The sequence below is a fragment of the Gopherus flavomarginatus genome, chromosome 3, assembly GCF_025201925.1.
Source record: "Gopherus flavomarginatus isolate rGopFla2 chromosome 3, rGopFla2.mat.asm, whole genome shotgun sequence".
Lineage (NCBI taxonomy): Eukaryota > Metazoa > Chordata > Testudines > Testudinidae > Gopherus > Gopherus flavomarginatus.
Window position 1 is genome coordinate 96,601,280 of NC_066619.1, and position 17,376 is coordinate 96,618,655.

General features: G+C 41.3%; 1 protein-coding gene across 3 annotated transcripts in view; it reads right to left on the reverse strand.

Moving 5' to 3' along the window:
- Positions 1–245: 245 nt before the first annotated feature.
- The window catches only part of APBA1 (amyloid beta precursor protein binding family A member 1), a 157,151-nt gene continuing 140,020 nt past the window's right edge, over positions 246–17,376 (reverse strand). For all 3 annotated transcript variants that reach the window (XM_050944158.1, XM_050944156.1, XM_050944157.1), the window contains 6 exons: positions 17,187–17,372; positions 13,034–13,213; positions 10,765–10,977; positions 5,100–5,219; positions 4,254–4,394; positions 246–3,817 (listed from right to left, as the gene is read on the reverse strand). In XM_050944158.1, coding sequence (XP_050800115.1) covers positions 3,746–3,817; positions 4,254–4,394; positions 5,100–5,219; positions 10,765–10,977; positions 13,034–13,213; positions 17,187–17,372 — 912 coding nt within the window. In that variant the 3' untranslated portion in view covers positions 246–3,745. The remainder of the gene's footprint in view (positions 3,818–4,253; positions 4,395–5,099; positions 5,220–10,764; positions 10,978–13,033; positions 13,214–17,186; positions 17,373–17,376) is intronic.

Here is a 17,376-nt window from a genome sequence, read left to right on the forward strand (position 1 = left end):
TAAAACACTACAACGGCACCGATGTGCTGCTGTAGCCCTTCAGTGTAGACCCCACCTGTGCTGATGGATTCTCCTGTCATCAGCATGGGTAATCCACCTTTCATTGAACTAGTGCTGTCTACACAGGGACTTAGGTCATCTTAACTACACTGCTCAGGGGTGGGGATCAAGCACTACCCCTCAAAATATTGAGTCAATGTTGGTGATCACATCAACAAACTCTCAGCCATGCCCAATTTGTTTTTGTTTTTTATTGTTGCAAATCTTACCGACATTAGCGCGCCATTAAATAAAGGAATGTAGCACAGTAAATACATCACAACAAAACAGCTGGCAAAAAAAAAATCAATCAAACCACTGGAGCTGCGTTACAGACAGAGGGTCAGAGACCTGTGACAAAAAACGTCAGAGGAATTACATTCAATAGATGTGCAGTATCAACATTCCAGGCTCACATATATTTATATATATATTTATATTTATATATAGAGATTGAGTTTAGTGTTTACAAAGAACAATATTGTTACAAATACAATACTATACTTTCCCCAACGCTTTACAATAATTTCTATTCACCCTCTTTACAGAACAATAGTAAAACTTCATATTCTAAGTACTGTGCTAAATATATACAAGAAATCTCACCCACACTGCCATCTTCATAAACAGATTTCATTTAGAAAATTTAAAAAAAATCTGCACTCAAGAAATACAAACCAAGCCTTAAATTATAAAGGGATTCAAACAAATAAGTGTGAAACTACCAATAAAAAAATTAAAGGACATTTCATCCTTAATGTAAACACTGAAAAGTTAGTAATATTGTACTAAACAGTGAAGGGACAGCTTTGCAGGACCTTCATGGAAGAGAAGGAATGTAAAATGGTAGGTTATTCCTTTCAACCCACGGAGAATTTCACTCATCTAAAATACTAACATAAACAGCTGCTCTAACGTCTTTTAAACATCAGTGGAAAAAACAACAGACTATGGAGGTGTCAACTCTCCCTTTTGAGTTCATTGTATTTCTGAAACACGCTTTCTCTTTCCAGACTGCACTTGTGGGACTGTTTACATTAGGAGTGCTGACTCTAGCTATCTGTCCCTGTTTAGAAATCACAATACGTCTATTGTAATAGAACAATTCACATTCTCAGTGAGGCCCCAATCCTGCACTCACATGCTAGTTTATACTCACTCTCATGTGCAGTCCCAATGAAGTCAATGGGTTACTCAAGTGTCTAAAGTTAAGCACACATGCGTTTTCAGGATAGCACCCTTAGTTTCTAAGAATCAATCACTGCTACAACCCTATATTCACTTGCATACTGAGGGCTTGATCCATCTTCCATTGAAGTCGATGGAGATTCCTCAGTGGGAGTTGGCTAGGGCCACAAAAGCAGAAAATTAATATGGGAGTTAAGGTTGGGAACCAGCAGCGTGGTAACCATGTCTTCAAGAATAGCTTTTCACTCAGGCAACTTATGGAAAGGCTGCACTGTATATAATCTTCTAAATTATACATGTATATATCATATTTACATATATTACTATACATATGGGAAGTTATGAAAAAAAAGAGTTCCTATGACCTTCATAAACCAGATGCCTGACAAAATCTCTACTCACAAGTAATTCACAATCTATTTGCATCTGTCTGATGGCAGAGTAAATACTAATCTGGAATAATACCACCATGCCCTTGTAAAGTTTGTTATTCCAGAGATTGGGATTTGGTTACCTAACAACAAGAACTGCTGTACATCAAGTAATTGTACAGTACTCTTACACCAAAACATATTCATTTACTACAACAGCTTACTCACCATTCCACTATCTCCCTCAAATAGTTCCAGTATTTGCTGCCAGTTGAAATAAAAACTTTATCTTCTTTCTCTCCACTCAGTCCATTGTTTTTGAAGGAAAAATTGGGCCCCTGATCACAGATAGAACTAAGTGACCAGACAAAGGCAGAGTTTTCACAGCTCACTTATTAACAGAAAATGTACACACATGTATATCTAAGCTATGAAATCTCTGGAGACATTTCCAAATGTCATCTCCAGTCTGCAACCACAGTGCTTATATTGCACACTCCATCCCTCATTAAATGAGAAACTGATGTTAGTGGCCATCAGCCACCCTCCCCCCCACACACAAGATTTTTGTTTTGTCTTGCTCTAGTATTTTCATCACATTAAATCTTCGTGTTGTAATAAGATGCAGCAAAAGCTGCTACTTTTGATAAATTTAAAGGCATCTGACTGGTCTAAATTCACAGTTATATATGAGCTTAAATGTGAGTACATAGGACTAATGGAACAGAACTACCTTACATGGAATAGAGCAGTCTCTCCTTCTGGAGGGAGGAGAGTCACTACTACTATTACTATCTTCTCCCCCTCCCCCCAGCTCCGCTCTCCAAAATTTATAGACCACACAAATCCTTGATATCATGTACCCCATCACAACATTTTTGAACCCTCTTCTTCATTGTACAAGTACATAAAAACCCTTTAATGTTCTACAAACGGAGAACCGTGGATTAACTTTATATATATATATATTTATATGTATATATATTACAAATAAATTAATTTCTCCTCACTCCTATCCCACCTCCCCCACTATTATCCAGATCATGAGCTAAAGAAAAAAAAAGCAATTAAAATTAAACAGTCTTTGGACCAAAGATATGTTAATACTGGCTCAGAGTAACAAAACTACTTACAACTGTATGTAGACCTATTTTTGTTCAAATTTCATAAATATCAAGCATATAGTTTTAAATATATACACACACACACAAAACACATTCACCCATACAACAATGAGAAACTGTGTATTTAAGAGCTTTAAAAATTTAGATTTTAAGCAGATGCCCCCAAAATATAATTCTTGCTGTATATTTATAGGCCACTTAACATTCTCCTACCTCTGAGTAGGGAGGGGAATATAAAAGATATCCTGCATCTAAAAATGAAGAAAAAGATTTTTTTGAGGGAAAAAAAAGACTGTCATACCTGGGAGACCAAATGGTGAAAGTACCTCCTCTAGTATGCCCTAGTGAGGACAATGACACTCTTACGCATTTCAGCAACATACAAACCACCTTTGAAGTTACATAATCCTGAGGAATAAACCTTAAAGACAATTAAAAGGTGTGCATTTGAATTATGAGTTTTACCACAACATCACTTACTCATTAACTCATTCTTCATAGACTTTTAACTCCTCCTTTAGGGCAGAACTATCCCCTTGGTTCTCTGCTCTCCCTGTGTATGTTGAACCCTTTGCTAGTAATGTTATGCTCAGTGCACACAAAGAGAACAGATTAATAGAGTCAAAAATCTTCTATGTGGAGTCCAAGAAGAGAACGTTACCCTGTGGTTTGATCTGTTTGTAAAGCAAGCTTTCTAATTTAGTAATACTTAATGTATTTGTGTTGTCGAGTTATGGCCATAGAAATATGACTGATGACAGAGCCTGAAGAAGTGCAATCAGTCCTTTGTTAAACTAGCTGTGAATAACTAATTTTTCTATTCTGTGAGGAATTACATAATGTAAAAAGATGCAACCAAAAAAAGTCTCATGGAAATTTTTTTCCCTGCACACAGCAAAATGTTGGAGAGAGAGAAGACAGAGATAGAGATGTCTCTGCAGACACAGAAATGCAGTACTAGAAACACAACCACTGATGAGGAGAAACATCCTCCATGCATGTTGCGAAGGTGAGGTATCAGCCTTAGATGTAAACTGGCTGCTCCTGCGCAGTCAACAATCTATACATGGCCGCTGGCATGGTCTTCATATGAATCTGAGTGGAAACAAAACAAGGCAGTCAATGCTCCTCATACACATGATGCAATGCTTTGGAAATAAAAGGGTTTGTCTGCTTTCATGCTTAGAGGGTATGTATGTGTAAGGGAGAAATTGGCCCGAGACAAGAAGAAGAAAGTAGCTGCAGTGACATACTACAAGGGAAAGACGTAACCAGTGAGTTTTCATGCCCATGCTAAGGTTTATTGCAACACAATGCCGAGGTGTTGAGTTCTTGCAAACCTTGCTGAGGTTAACAGGAACTGTGGGCACTCAGCACCTCTCACACAGGCTTTCTATTAAAAATTATGAAAACACGTTTACAATAAGGCTGGTTTAATCCTATTCTCATTTCCAGTATTTATATTTGGATGGTGGTAGGCAGCAAGAGGCAATGGTGCTGAAGTGTGTAATATCATCTATCCAGTTCCTACCTCGCCAACAGCATTTGAGAGAATGTGAACGATCTTTTCATGGGGCGTTGCTACAACACTCTGTCCATTGATTTCAATGATCCGATGGCCCACTCGTACTCCTCCTCGCTCTGCTATACCTCCTCTCATAAGGCTACAGATCTTGAAAGGAAAGGACAAAGTTATCAACGCTAAGCATGTTAAATTGTAAAACAACAGAGGCTTGTGCACAAATGACAAATTCAATATTTAAATAAACAAGTCTCCAAAGTGTAAAAAGAGATTTTATTTTAAATATAGTGAAACACAGATCAGGATAAAATGGACTAGAATAACTGTTACAAAGTCAGTACTCACAATGACATAATGAACAGCTCCTCCCCTAGGTGCATAAAAACAAACAAAGTAAGTTGGCCTTTGAAAATTACTAGTATTAACCCTTTGGACACTGGCACTTTGAAAATTTAGGAGATTGCACAGGTCCATAGTCTTTAAAGGATTTAGAATTGTATGTCTTTGACTTTCTCTGATTGTAAAGAAGACTCTTTCTGGCTCAGTTAGATATACGACTAATGCAGCCTGTGAACAATTTGCCCCATACACCTTTTAGTTCTTTAGCTTAAAAGATCTCTCTTATTCCTATGGCTGACTTTTTATACTCTAATATGACAAAGTATCTTTTCCTGCTTTTGACTTGGAAAGAAGGATTGGCCATAAGGGAGGTAATAAATTTTCTGGTAAGTCAGTTTTTATGTCTTACAATCAGAATGTGTGCATAGCCCTTGGTGAGCTGAGAGGTTTGCCAAAAAATTTCACAGCTATAAAAAGCATTACAGTAGAAACCTAAGGATTGTGAAAGTGACTTACGATCCCATTTTGTACACTGAAACCCAGCTGATATCGGAGGTCAGGTCTTCTGATCAAGACAGTGGTTACTGGAGGACATCTCACTATATTCAGTTTAATCCGGGCCTGGTTTTTCAAACCCTTTAAAAAATATATATATATACACACTAAGATAAGTATGGGCTGAGACACCTGAAAACTGGCACTGAAATAAAAAAATAGTTTGAATGCTAACATGGAAATAATACTGAACAAGCAGTTTGCTGTGTATTCATCATTACCAAGTAGGATTCCTAATAAGTACCAGACACAAGCAATATGACAACCTGTTAACTGAATGATGCAATGTCAACCTCTAGCTGTCAACATTTTGATATGGTCATTTTAAACTGCCAAGAAATTAGACTTCCTGTGGGCAAGTTCTTTATTTTGGAACACAGAACATTGTTCTGCAGAAAGCGGGGGTGGGGCTGGGTGGAGAAGTAGGTCTGTGCAACTAAGCTGAAAACTGTCATGTATTTTGTTGCAAAAATAAAGTCTTAAATATGCACTTAAGATGGCTACAAACACGCAGCTTTCCTGGATATGCGCATTCAATTCTGTAATGCAAAAGGCAGAACTTACTTAAAATCCTGTCCATTGAATGCTTGTATAAGTAATGCTCAGAGACTCCCCAATTCTAAACTGAGAATATCACATTCACCCTGCAATCTTGGTTAACCACAGCAAAGCACTATCAAAACAGAAGATGACTGCATATGTCTGACCCTCATACAGTTTGAAGTTCTCACCATTCAACCCACTTAATCATATCTGTCTTTCTCCCAGACTATCTTTTTTTTCTTGTAAAGTGTCCAGAATGGAACATACATTTCTCTACACTAGAATACTGTGTAAACATCCAGGCAACACACAGACAACCTCCAACAATCACAATTCCTAACACAAAAGGAAAGCTCTGTTAATGCGAGAGAAATACCCTACTTTTAACATTCCAGTGTCTGTCCAATTTACTCACAAAGAGTAAAATCCTGGTCCCACTGAAGTCAGTGGAAGTCTTGCCACTGAATTCAATGGGACTAGGATATTACTCATGGTCTGAAAAGATTTCTTGATCTGTACAGGGAGCTATACTACAATCCTCAAGCTTTTACATATGGTTTATTCTTGCTGATTTTGCAGGTCCTCTCTCTATAAGACCCAGTACTTGAGAGTCTGTACCATTCTGTTGGGGGCAAATGGCTTTTGGAACAACCCTAATGTGCACTGCAGTCCATTACCAAGCAAGTAAAGAAGCCAAAAATGAGAAGGAAATCTTCATTCACCTATCTGTTGAGGGAAAAGCTTGAAGTGGGGTGGCATGGGAGGGGAGAGAGGACAAATCTCCAGTAGAACTGAATCAACCAGCTTCCCTTCAGCGACCAGGTTAGTTGGAAGTCAGACAGTGCCCTATGTTCTAACAGAAATGGAGAAGATGCCCGAAGCCAATCTGCTAAGTCTAAGGGCTGGTCTACACTATGGGGGAAAATCAATCTCAGATACGCAACTTCAGCTTCGTGAATAACGTAGCTGTAGTCAAAGTATCTAAGATTGAATTACCCACCGTCCTCATGGCGCGGGATCGATGTCCACAGCTCCCCACGTCAACTCCACAACTCTGTTCGGGTTGGTGGAGTTCCGGAATCGATAAGCGCATTCAGGGATCGATATATCACGTCTAGATGAGATGCGATATATTGATCCCCAAGCAATCGATTGCTACCCGCCGATACGGCGGGTAGTGAAGACGTAGCCTAAGATGTTTTTGTTAATTGATCCTTATTGAGCTACAGACATAACCCCCTGTTCTTTTTAAGGGGAAGTAACCAAAGTATCCCTGTTGGACTAATGGAGTTCATACTTATTGTTTCTACTATTATGCAAATGCAATCAAGTGCAATTTAAAACAGCCTCTTAAACTTCTCTTTCTCCTTTAATGGAGGAAAGAAACTGGCTATATTCAATTTCATTCTAAATGAGGAAAGGGGTGCTTACTTAGGAGCTTATGTTAAGTACAGATCCATTCAATCCTCTCACCCATTGCCTCAAGAGGGTCTATTTTCCTGACAACTATGTCTAACTGCCTATTTATATTTATGGCAGTTGTATGCACCCGCTCAGAGGTGGGAGGACAAACGGTGAGGAAAGAGTGCCAAGGCATTTCATTTCTCTGGTCTCTGCATAGCACTGCACTCAGCATGGCATGTTAATCAAGCCAACACAGGCTGGTTATAAGTGGGCATGCTGCTTTGGGAACCAAAGCAAATGAGATTATGAAGTGAGAAGAGGCAGTTCCACAGCCAGCTGGCTCTCAGCAAAACACAAGGCTCACTGTATTTTTTGCTCTACTTCATTCCATTTACTTCCATGTATTTTATTTACTGCCTGTGATGCACTAATCACAATCAGTGATCATCTACGTACCATAGAGAAATCGGCCTTTATGGACTACATACCCAGAAATAAGCAAATAGTAAGCAGTGCCGGCTTTAGGCCGATTCCCCCGAATTGGGCCCCGCGCCTAAGAGGGCCCCACACCCTAAGAAAGAGCACCTAACTTTTTAATTTTTACTCACCCGGCAGCAGTCTGGGTCTTCGGCAGCATTTCGGCAGCGGGTCTTTCAGTGCCGCAGAAGACCCGGAGCGAGTAGGAACCGCCGCCGAAGTGCCACTGAAGACTCGGACCACCACCGAATGGGCCCTGCAGTTCCTAAAGCCGGCCCTGATAGTAAGTATCCAGTTTGCAATCATTTGTGGCAAGTATGGGTGTTTGCAACTCCAAGTGTGCATTGCACATGTATTTTTGAATGCTCCTTTTAAAAAAAAAGAAACACGAGCTCCTAGTAAGCAATTGCTAAATTTTACAGAAATAATGCATCCCTTAAACACAGTCAGTTTATAATACTTTATATGTTGGGAATCCATGCCAACAGGAATAGAAAAAGTGCTATACTGGATTAGTCCAGGGGTCCATGCATACCAGATGCTTGAGAAAACGATGAAAGCAACATTAAGATATGGAATAGCCAATCCATGTAGGAAGTTTCTTCCTAATCCCATCAGTTAGCACTTAGTTTATGGTTGATTAGTATGAAGGTTTGAATCCCTCATTTAAAAAAAAATCCTCTCTAATGTAATTGTGAGTATTCTCATTATTCACATAAACGTCCAATTGTTTGTAAGGTAGTCCCGTGCATTGCATGCTAAGGAATTTTTGTAATGCTAAGATCCTTGTGCATTCTTTGAATATCTATTTTGGCCGATAATATATATACTGCTGGCCATTAAAATTGTCCTTCCAAGCAGAAGATGACCCATACGTTTGCAATGCTTTACAGCAATCTAGCTGGAGCTGTTCATACATCAGTTCTGAATCACATGCAATATATATAATATATATCTCCTTTTTTTGCATGTGATTCAGAACTGATATATGAACAGCTCTAGATAAGTTTGCAGTTCTTTTCAGCAATCTATGGGTCATTGTCTCATTGGAAGGACAAGATTAATGGCCAGCAGTCCCCAGGACAACAGCCAAATGTGGCAACAAAAAAGGGACCGAAGCACGTGTGTCAGAAGAGATCTTCATAGCAATGAGATAGTGATGGTGCTCTTGTTGGAAAAGCAACCAGGGAGATTCTCAAGACATCATCGCAGCCGTCCATTTGGAAGGACGCTGGAGGAGGAGGAGGAGGAGGAGGAATGTGCTGAAGCAGACATTCTATATGCCAGGCCTGCAAATAATTACATTTTTGGAAATAACTGGCGTGGGATGGGGAACAAGCAGAATAAAAGTGAGAACGGGTAAGAGGTCTGGTAACAAAATAGCTAGATACGGAATTCCAATTACACCTCCCTGAACAATTGCACCTCCCTATGCCAGCTACAGACCCTTGCCCTCAAGGTAGGGATTTAGCCCCTGAAAACAAAAGGCTATTTTTGCTGTCACCCCCTTTCCTTTCAGATGGGAGGAGACTTAAGGAGCTGTGATCTCCTTAGTAGCCTCAACATCAGCGGAGGCTAAATCAAGCCCTGGCTTCCATCTTGGTGAGATCCTCCCAATTTTGGGCTTCCAGGGGGAAGGATGAAGCCAGTTTCTGTTGCTCCAACCTTCTTCCATCTGTGGGGTAGACCTTCAACCTGAAAGGGTCATGAATATGTCAGCATAATCCTGGGCTGAATTCGTCTTAATCATTAAGAAACATTCTGAGCTTGGAATATGTAATTACATTTAAAGAGGGCCTGGGTAAATGGAATAAACGAGCTACAACACCAAGTTTCTAGGTGTCCAAGGTAAAAAGCAGCAGAAAGTTGATTTATTGGACAAATTATGTTTTTTTCAGGAAATCAGGCTGCTTTTACCAAGGTTTGACTGTATTGCACTCAGACAAGGCCAGTAATCAGAGAAATTGTCAGAACATATTAAATGTTTACATGCTAGACTGAGTATCTCAAGTATTTCTATTACCTACCTATGTGAAGAGTTTTCATTTTCAGATACACATATTTTAAATCTTTGAAGCAATTTTTTAGTTCAAGTGCTAAGAAACCAACCACAGCCTACACATAATTTGGAAGGGGCACATAGACATTCATTTTGTGAACTACTAGACAAAAACAATTTTACTTCAAAACAATTTAATAAAAATTACCTGGCAAGAACTCATCAAAAAGGAGTATAAAAATCCAGCTTTACTCAGCATTTTGCTGGGTTATTCTACAGAAGAATTTATACATGTCAGATGTACCATTTCAGTATGTGACCTACAAACCATGTGGTGCAGCAAGTTGTAGGGTAGCTATTTGTTTCAATTTAGTTGTGCCTCTGACATTCTCAATGGATGCAGCATTTTCTTTCCATGAAACAGTAATGATTAAATACCCGTTCTCTTATAAATTGCAGGTACCCCAGGAGTTCTTCTTTTCCACTTGACATGCCTGCTTTTTGCAATCACATCTTATAAATTAGACGAAAGTTACCCCAATTAAATGTCCCATAGCTTTACTAGGTTGAAATAAAAACATACACTTCAAAATATTCACAAGTTAACTCCATAATCATAAGAAGACAAATACTGTATGTTTTATAGTTTAAAAATAAAAATTGTCCAATTTACTACATTTGTTTTATCAGTCTTAGCACTCTGGGTCAAATTCCAAGATCCTTTTCTTCAGCCCTTACTGAAGCAAGGCTCCAATTGACTTCAATGGAAGTTTTGCTCAAGACTAAGATCTGACTTCAAGATCTGGCCCTTTTTCTCCGAATAGTTTTGAGCTTTGTGAATGATGAAACACAAAATAAGGCCAGGGTGGCAAAGCTGGTCTTGTGGTTAAGGCACGGGACTAGTAGGGGAGCCAAACTTCTATTCTCAGCTCGCCATAGACATCTTGTGTGAACTTAAGCAAATCAAAGCTCTGCATTTCACCCTCAAAAATGGGGATGATATTAATATTTCCCATCTCACAGGGGCCTACCAGGCTTAATTAATTAGAGTTTGGAAAGTGCTTTGAGATCATCGGAGAGAAATTGCTATAAAAATGCAAATTATGAGTGTTGTTAGAGAGCATCCTTACTTTACATATTTGTTGTCTTCCACTATTCCCATACAGTTTTTAAACGAGTAACATTTAAGAACATTCCCTGTACCTTTATAATACTCTGGCATGTTGAGAGTGGTAAGCCAACCAAGCTGGTTCCATTAATTGACATGATTTGATCCCCTATGTTCAGCTTTCCCGACTTCTCTGCTGGTCCTCCATGCATCATGTTGGCTATAATAACTGTGGGCAAGATGGATCCCCAGCCAGATTCCACAATCACGACACCTAGAATTTCTCCCTTTTGCTTTTCAATGTAAACCTGAATTAGGAGATAGAAATACAGTTTCAAAACACATACTATCATCAGCTACGGAATACAGCCTGTGTGCACACATACATGTACATCAGGCGTGGGCAAACTATGGCCCAGGGGCTGCATCCGGCCCTTCAGACATTTTAATCCGGCTCTTGAGCTCCCACTGGGGAGTGGGATTTGGTGCTTGTCCCGCTCCAGCCAGGCAGCAGGATCAGGGGTCCACCACTCTGCCTGTGCCATGGCTCCGTGCGGCTCCCGGAAGCAGTGGCATGTCCCCCCTCCGGCTCCTATGCATATGAGCAGTCAGGGGGCTATGCATACTGTCCCTGCCCCAAGTGCTGCCCCACAGCTCCCACAGGCCAGGAACCACAGCCAATGGGAGCTCCAGAGGCGGCACCTGCGGACGGGACAGAGCACAGAACCATCTGGCTGCGCCTCCGAGTAGGAGCCAGAGTGGGGACATGCTGCTGCTTCCGGGAGCTGCTTGAAATAAGCTCTGCCCAGAGCCTGCACTCGACCCCTCTCATGCTCCAACCCCCGGCCCCAGCCCCGATCCCCCTCCTGTCCTCCAAACCCCTCATCGGCAGCCCCATCCCAGAGTCTGCACCTCCAGCTGGAGCCCTCACCCCATCCCCCACGACCCTCAACTCTCTGCCCCAGCCCAGAACCCCCTCCCACTCCTGAACACCTCATTTCTGGCCCCACCCTAGAACCTGCTCCCCCAGCCAGAGCCCTCACCCCCTCCCATACCCCAACCCCAATTTTGTAAGCATTCATGGCCTGCCATACAATTTCCATACCCAGATGTGGCCCTCGGGCCAAAACGTTTGCCCACTCAATATACATAGACACCAACACAGACACACACAATCTCTCTCTTTCTCACTCCAAGGCAAAAGCAATGAAACAGATGTGTTAACAAATTTCTAATTTATTTCTAGCTTGAAATAAATCAACATATTAATGTGGCGGGGAGGGGGCAGGGGCGAATAAGACAAACCTGCAGCTGGATCAGGACTGCTCACTCAGCTAGTGACTCACCCCTCCAGCAGAACCTGCAGTGACTCAACCCTCTGGCATGCTGCAGCAGCCTATTCCCCGGCAGGGCCCAAATCAGATAGCCCCAAGGCACAGGTATTTCACTTTCATATCAAGTTAGTCTGTGCAACAGCACTACTCAGCTTGGAACCCTCCGAGTGCCTTGCAATGTTGCAGACTCCCTAGAGTTCCAGCCTGCCCTTGATGCTTTCCCTGTGCCTGTTCCTACCCCCTGCTTTGTCCATGCCCTGTCCTGAGGCGGCTCCAGCTCTGTTCCTCACTCTGCTCAAGCCCTACCCCTGCCTCCTGACCCCCAGGCCCCTGGACTGACTCCAGCCCAGCTTCAATCTTTGGCGTGCTTCCTGACTCTATGATCCTGATTTGGCTTGTCTATGGACTCTGACCCATGGACTGTCTCCAGTTTCAGCGCCGTCCTCGGCTCTCTCCCGACCCTACAACCAGCTTCGACCACCAGTCCAGGCACCAGGTCTGACCACCTAGCCCTCAGGGCCTCACAGGAGGTTGTGGTGATGGGGTGGTGCAGGCAGGACTACGATAGTGAGAATATGCTGGATTACATACCCTGTACACTGCAATGGTACACTGGTTCATCTTTATTAATAAAACAAGCAAAAAATATACTCCTTTAAAACACACCTGGAAACAAATGTATTCATCAACCCTAATGTCGCCATAAAATGTCTGTTATTTGTTAAATCAACAGCTTATTTTAAACTCCTTTAACTGATGTGCAGTGTCCTGCGTATTTGAAAACTGTTTGGTAAAACAGCACAGAACAGATGGTAAATCACTGTAACACGGATGAACTGACGGTTCCCTATTCACTCTTCAAACAGAATTACCACTGGGTGTCCTACCGGGGAGGAAAGTGCTCTAGCCTGACCTGATGAAAGTCATTTGTGGGAAACGCTAATGGCTTTCTAATTGCTCCCAGTATTAGCTTGCATTTGGGACAGACCAGCCTAATGCTACTAACTACCATCAGAAGACTAGGACGTACATCTTTGCAGTTTTCAGACTTGGAAAAATGAATGAGGTCATCATTGTACATGTCTTGGGTGTTGAGCAGGTCGCTGTACTCCTTCTGGCTCAGGTCTTCTGGATTTATTCCATTTGCCCTCAGGAATTCCTGGTAGGCCACGCTAAAGGCTTGACCTATGGACTGTGCAATCAGCTGTGCCTGCAGCAGTTCCCCCCAAAAAGGAAAGGAAAATATCAAATATATAGCATTGCTGATGGTCTTGTTCACTGACACTTGCAGTTATGATCATACTGTAAATAGTTCCCCCATATTAATTAAGCCACGTGAATCAATTCCAGTTTTTTCTTTTAATATCATTTATAATCCTAAAGACCAGGTTCCAACTTGTTCTGTATTAATTTATTTTGATTTCTGTATGGATAAAAACAACCTCTATCCCAAGCTCTAGGCATTTGACAAAAATTAAACAGACACACACACAAAACAACCAACAACAAAACCCCCCAACATAATCTTATCCTCAACCTATACAATTATTTAACCCAGCAAGGCAAGTCGTTACAACTGAAAAGCAAAAATAGTGGGCCTTCCTTTCACTGATGAAAACTGCTGAAGTAAACACAACAAAATCCTTCCTTCATTGTTTGACAGTTAGGCTGGAGAACAAGAACACTACATTACATTAGCTTCTCGGATGCCTATTGGGTAACACGGGCAACAACTGAGCTGCTCTGCCCTTTAACCCCAAGCAGTACCATTCTCTTACAAACCAGCATTACATGAACACACCTATAGGAAAAAGATGACAAGAATATTTGTTCCTCTTTTTTTCTTTTAAAGTCACCCTGCTTATATTTGTATCTGCTACCTATTGTCCATCTTATAAAGATTGACTATCTTAAACTACTCTCAAACTGGTGCAGATCTCATTGGTGACAACAGATGATCACTGGCACTTAAGAGGATGCGGTCACAATTACGCACGTGTGTGCGCGCACACACATATGTTGTGCCAAATTTTCGTAAGACTTCAACTCTCATTTAAGCACCAAAATAAGCGGCTAGATTTTGGGCACTGAGCTCTTTTGAAAATCTTGCCCCAACTGTGATGCTGAGTAGTTGGGAATCTGGCACTGAGCTATTTTGAAAATTTGTTCCATTATCAACAGTTTAGTCTCCATTGCTTAAAATATCTTATTAGAAACTCAAAAATAAACTCTTTCCCTACTGATTGTCTTTTTCCATTTAAGTATTTAATTCCCCACCTTCCTGTGTTTAATGGACCTGAAACTAAAACATCACTTTAATTGTTTGGGCACAGAGTTCGTAGATCACAGTACTATAATTTGGAAGAAAATATGTGTTATTTAATTGCTCCTGCAGAAGCAGCAGAAAGAGTCACAGTTTCTTGTGATTCTTGCTCGAACATGTCAGTCTTTCTAGGATTTGCACATTATATTCCTCAACACATTAGGGCAATTTAAAGCAGGGACAAGTTTTGGCCAGCATCCCAGTGTTCGATGACGTAATGATTGCCAGTTAGCTGTTGGGTAGAGTAAGATCACTCTAAAACTAAAGGCTTCTGGGGCTACCTAGCTGTCCTTCTGGAGAAGCAAAAATGAGATTATAATACACACAAACAGATACAAGATTAAGATAATATACCCTGTGGAGCGTCAGGGCTCTTTACTTCTAATAGATAAAGTTACAATTTTTTGCTAGCTCTGTTTTTTTCCAATTTATTTTGGATTCTTAAGTCAGAACTTTTGCAGAATGGTTGAAAAAATGTCATGTAACCCGAGACCATTGATCATGTCTCCTCAAATGTCTCAAAATACTATAAGACCACTTGACTGACCGTTGATATGTTTTTGGATCTCCTGACATTTAGGACTTTCCAAGACAACATTTATGCACGGTGGGATGATCATGATCTGCATAAATATGACCTAATCAAACCTCATTAGGTGACACTTGTGAGTTCAGAAGGGGAATACCCCATTCTGATTTGCCAACAAACTCCTAAGAAGTAGTTCTAAGGAGTAGAAACCAGCCTGGTCATCACCTTCATAAGCTGAAGGAAAAGAAAAATTGCTTCTGTCCTCTTGCCATGTGATGCCACCATTCCTGATAAAGAGAGGTTAAGTCCGTTAATAGCTATTAGCCAGGATGGGTAAGGAATGGTGTCTCTAGACTCAGTTTGTCAGAGGGTGGAGATGGATGGCAGGAAAGAGATTGCTTGATCATTACCTGTTAGGTTCACTCCCTCTGGGGCACCTGGCATTGGCCACTGTCGGTAGACAGGATACTGGGCTAGATGGACCTTTGGTCTCACCCAGTACGGCCAGTACGTATGTTCTTATGAGACCTATGCTTTCTCTTCCCTCAGTTGGCCACTCTGCGTTAGGAGTCTAGAAATCCTCAACACCTGTTTTTGACATTTATAAGCAAACAGCCTATAACCAGCCAGCAAGTCCACTGACATTAACCAGATGAGCCGAGAAAGCCACTGACTGATCTTTTTTCAATCATATCCCAGTATCTTGGAGTTGAAAGAAATCACAAGAGTCACAACAGCCATTCTGTATAAATATCACCTTTGTTTGTTTTCTTTTTCTGATTTTCATTAGTAGAGGAATGCTTCTACCTCAGCATTCTTGCACTTGTCTTTCTTTTTAACTCTAGCAGATGACTGGTAGCAGGTCTGTGCATGTGGATAGAACCCACAGAATTTATCTGAGAATGGTGCCTATGGAATAGTTTCTCAAAGACCTAAAAACAGACCTTGGTTTAAATAACCTCACTGTCTAAAAGATCTCACAGACATATATGTTATGGGTTGGGAGGTGTGTTATTTTCACCTAAATGTAACCAGATGTGTTATTCTGAATTGTTTCAGAAAATTTCCTATAAATCTATGTTCAAGGGGCAGGGAAAATAAACTGATTATCATGTAACCACTCATAATTTGGGCAGGCTATATTAACTGGAAGAGGAGCTGTAGTCTAAACATTAATTTCAATATAGGAGTGATCTGACTCTCCCTGTAGCAGCCATCTGACTGAAATAAGTATATCAGTTGCCAATGAAATTGAAAATGCCCTATTATTCTGCAGGCTGACAGCTAAACAAGATATGTTGACTTCCCACATTACTACATACAGTTCACAAAATTGTTGTCTTATGCAGTATTAATTAACATGATAAGATAAATTTATTATTTGATATTAACAAATTTTATTTTAAAATTTTATTTTACATTTTTTCTTTAGTTATTTAGCTTAGTTAAAAAAATTACATAAAACTAGAGAATTGTGTGGACTGATGTATCTTCCCCAGGTATCAGGGCCTAGACCAGCCAGGACCCAACGGTAAATAACAGAGACAACTTAGTATGCCACCTAATGGTGGACCAGAGAACCTGCCTTCTACAGTCCTCACATTGTCATGAACCCTGTTTAACTGGCTACTTAAAATGGATTTACAGCTGCTTTGCAACTTTCAGAGCAATGTAAAGCACAATAATGACTCTAGTCCTGAATCTACAAATTCAACTGAGATTTTCATAAATTGAATAAGCATGGACAATGTATACCCTGCCACCAGGGCCGGCGCTTCCATTTAGGCGACCTAGGCGGTCACCTAGGGCGCCAGGATTGGGGGGGGACAGCATTTTGCCGGGAGGGCGGCAGGTGGCTCTGGTGGACCTCTCGCAGGTGTGCCTGTGGAAGGTCCGCTGGTCCCGCGGCTCTGGTGGAGCATCCGCAGGCACGCCTGCAGCAGGTCCACCGGAGCCATGGGACCAGTGGACCCTCCGCAGGGACGCCTGCAGCAGGTCCACCGGAGCCACGGGACCGACGAGCGGCAGAGCACCCCCCCGCGGTGTGCCGCCGTGCTTGGGGTAGCGAAATGGCTAGAGCCGGCCCTGCATCTAGGGCGCCAAAAACCCTGGCGCCGCTCCTGCCTGCCACTACAGTTTCTCATTTAATGATGACAACCAACCAAAAGGACCCAATATGCAAAAGGCAGAAGAGTTCCTCTTTTTAGATGAATTCTTTTTACGTAACTAAAAATCAAACAGAACCATCAACCACAGACTTCAATCCTATCTTGACAAATGGTTCTCATATTCTCAAGCATAATCAAGTAATAAAATAAAATAATTCCTTACATCCTCAGATTCAAAGACGTGGCAAATCATTTTGTATTGCCTCTTTCCGTCCTGAGAAGGGTGAGATGCCTCCACATTGTCCTGGGAATTAGATCGAGGCATTCGCCGCCGAGCCATCAGCACAACAATATTCCCTATATCTGCAATGTAGGAAATGGTCCTCAGAGGATGATCCATCATAGTTTCCTGA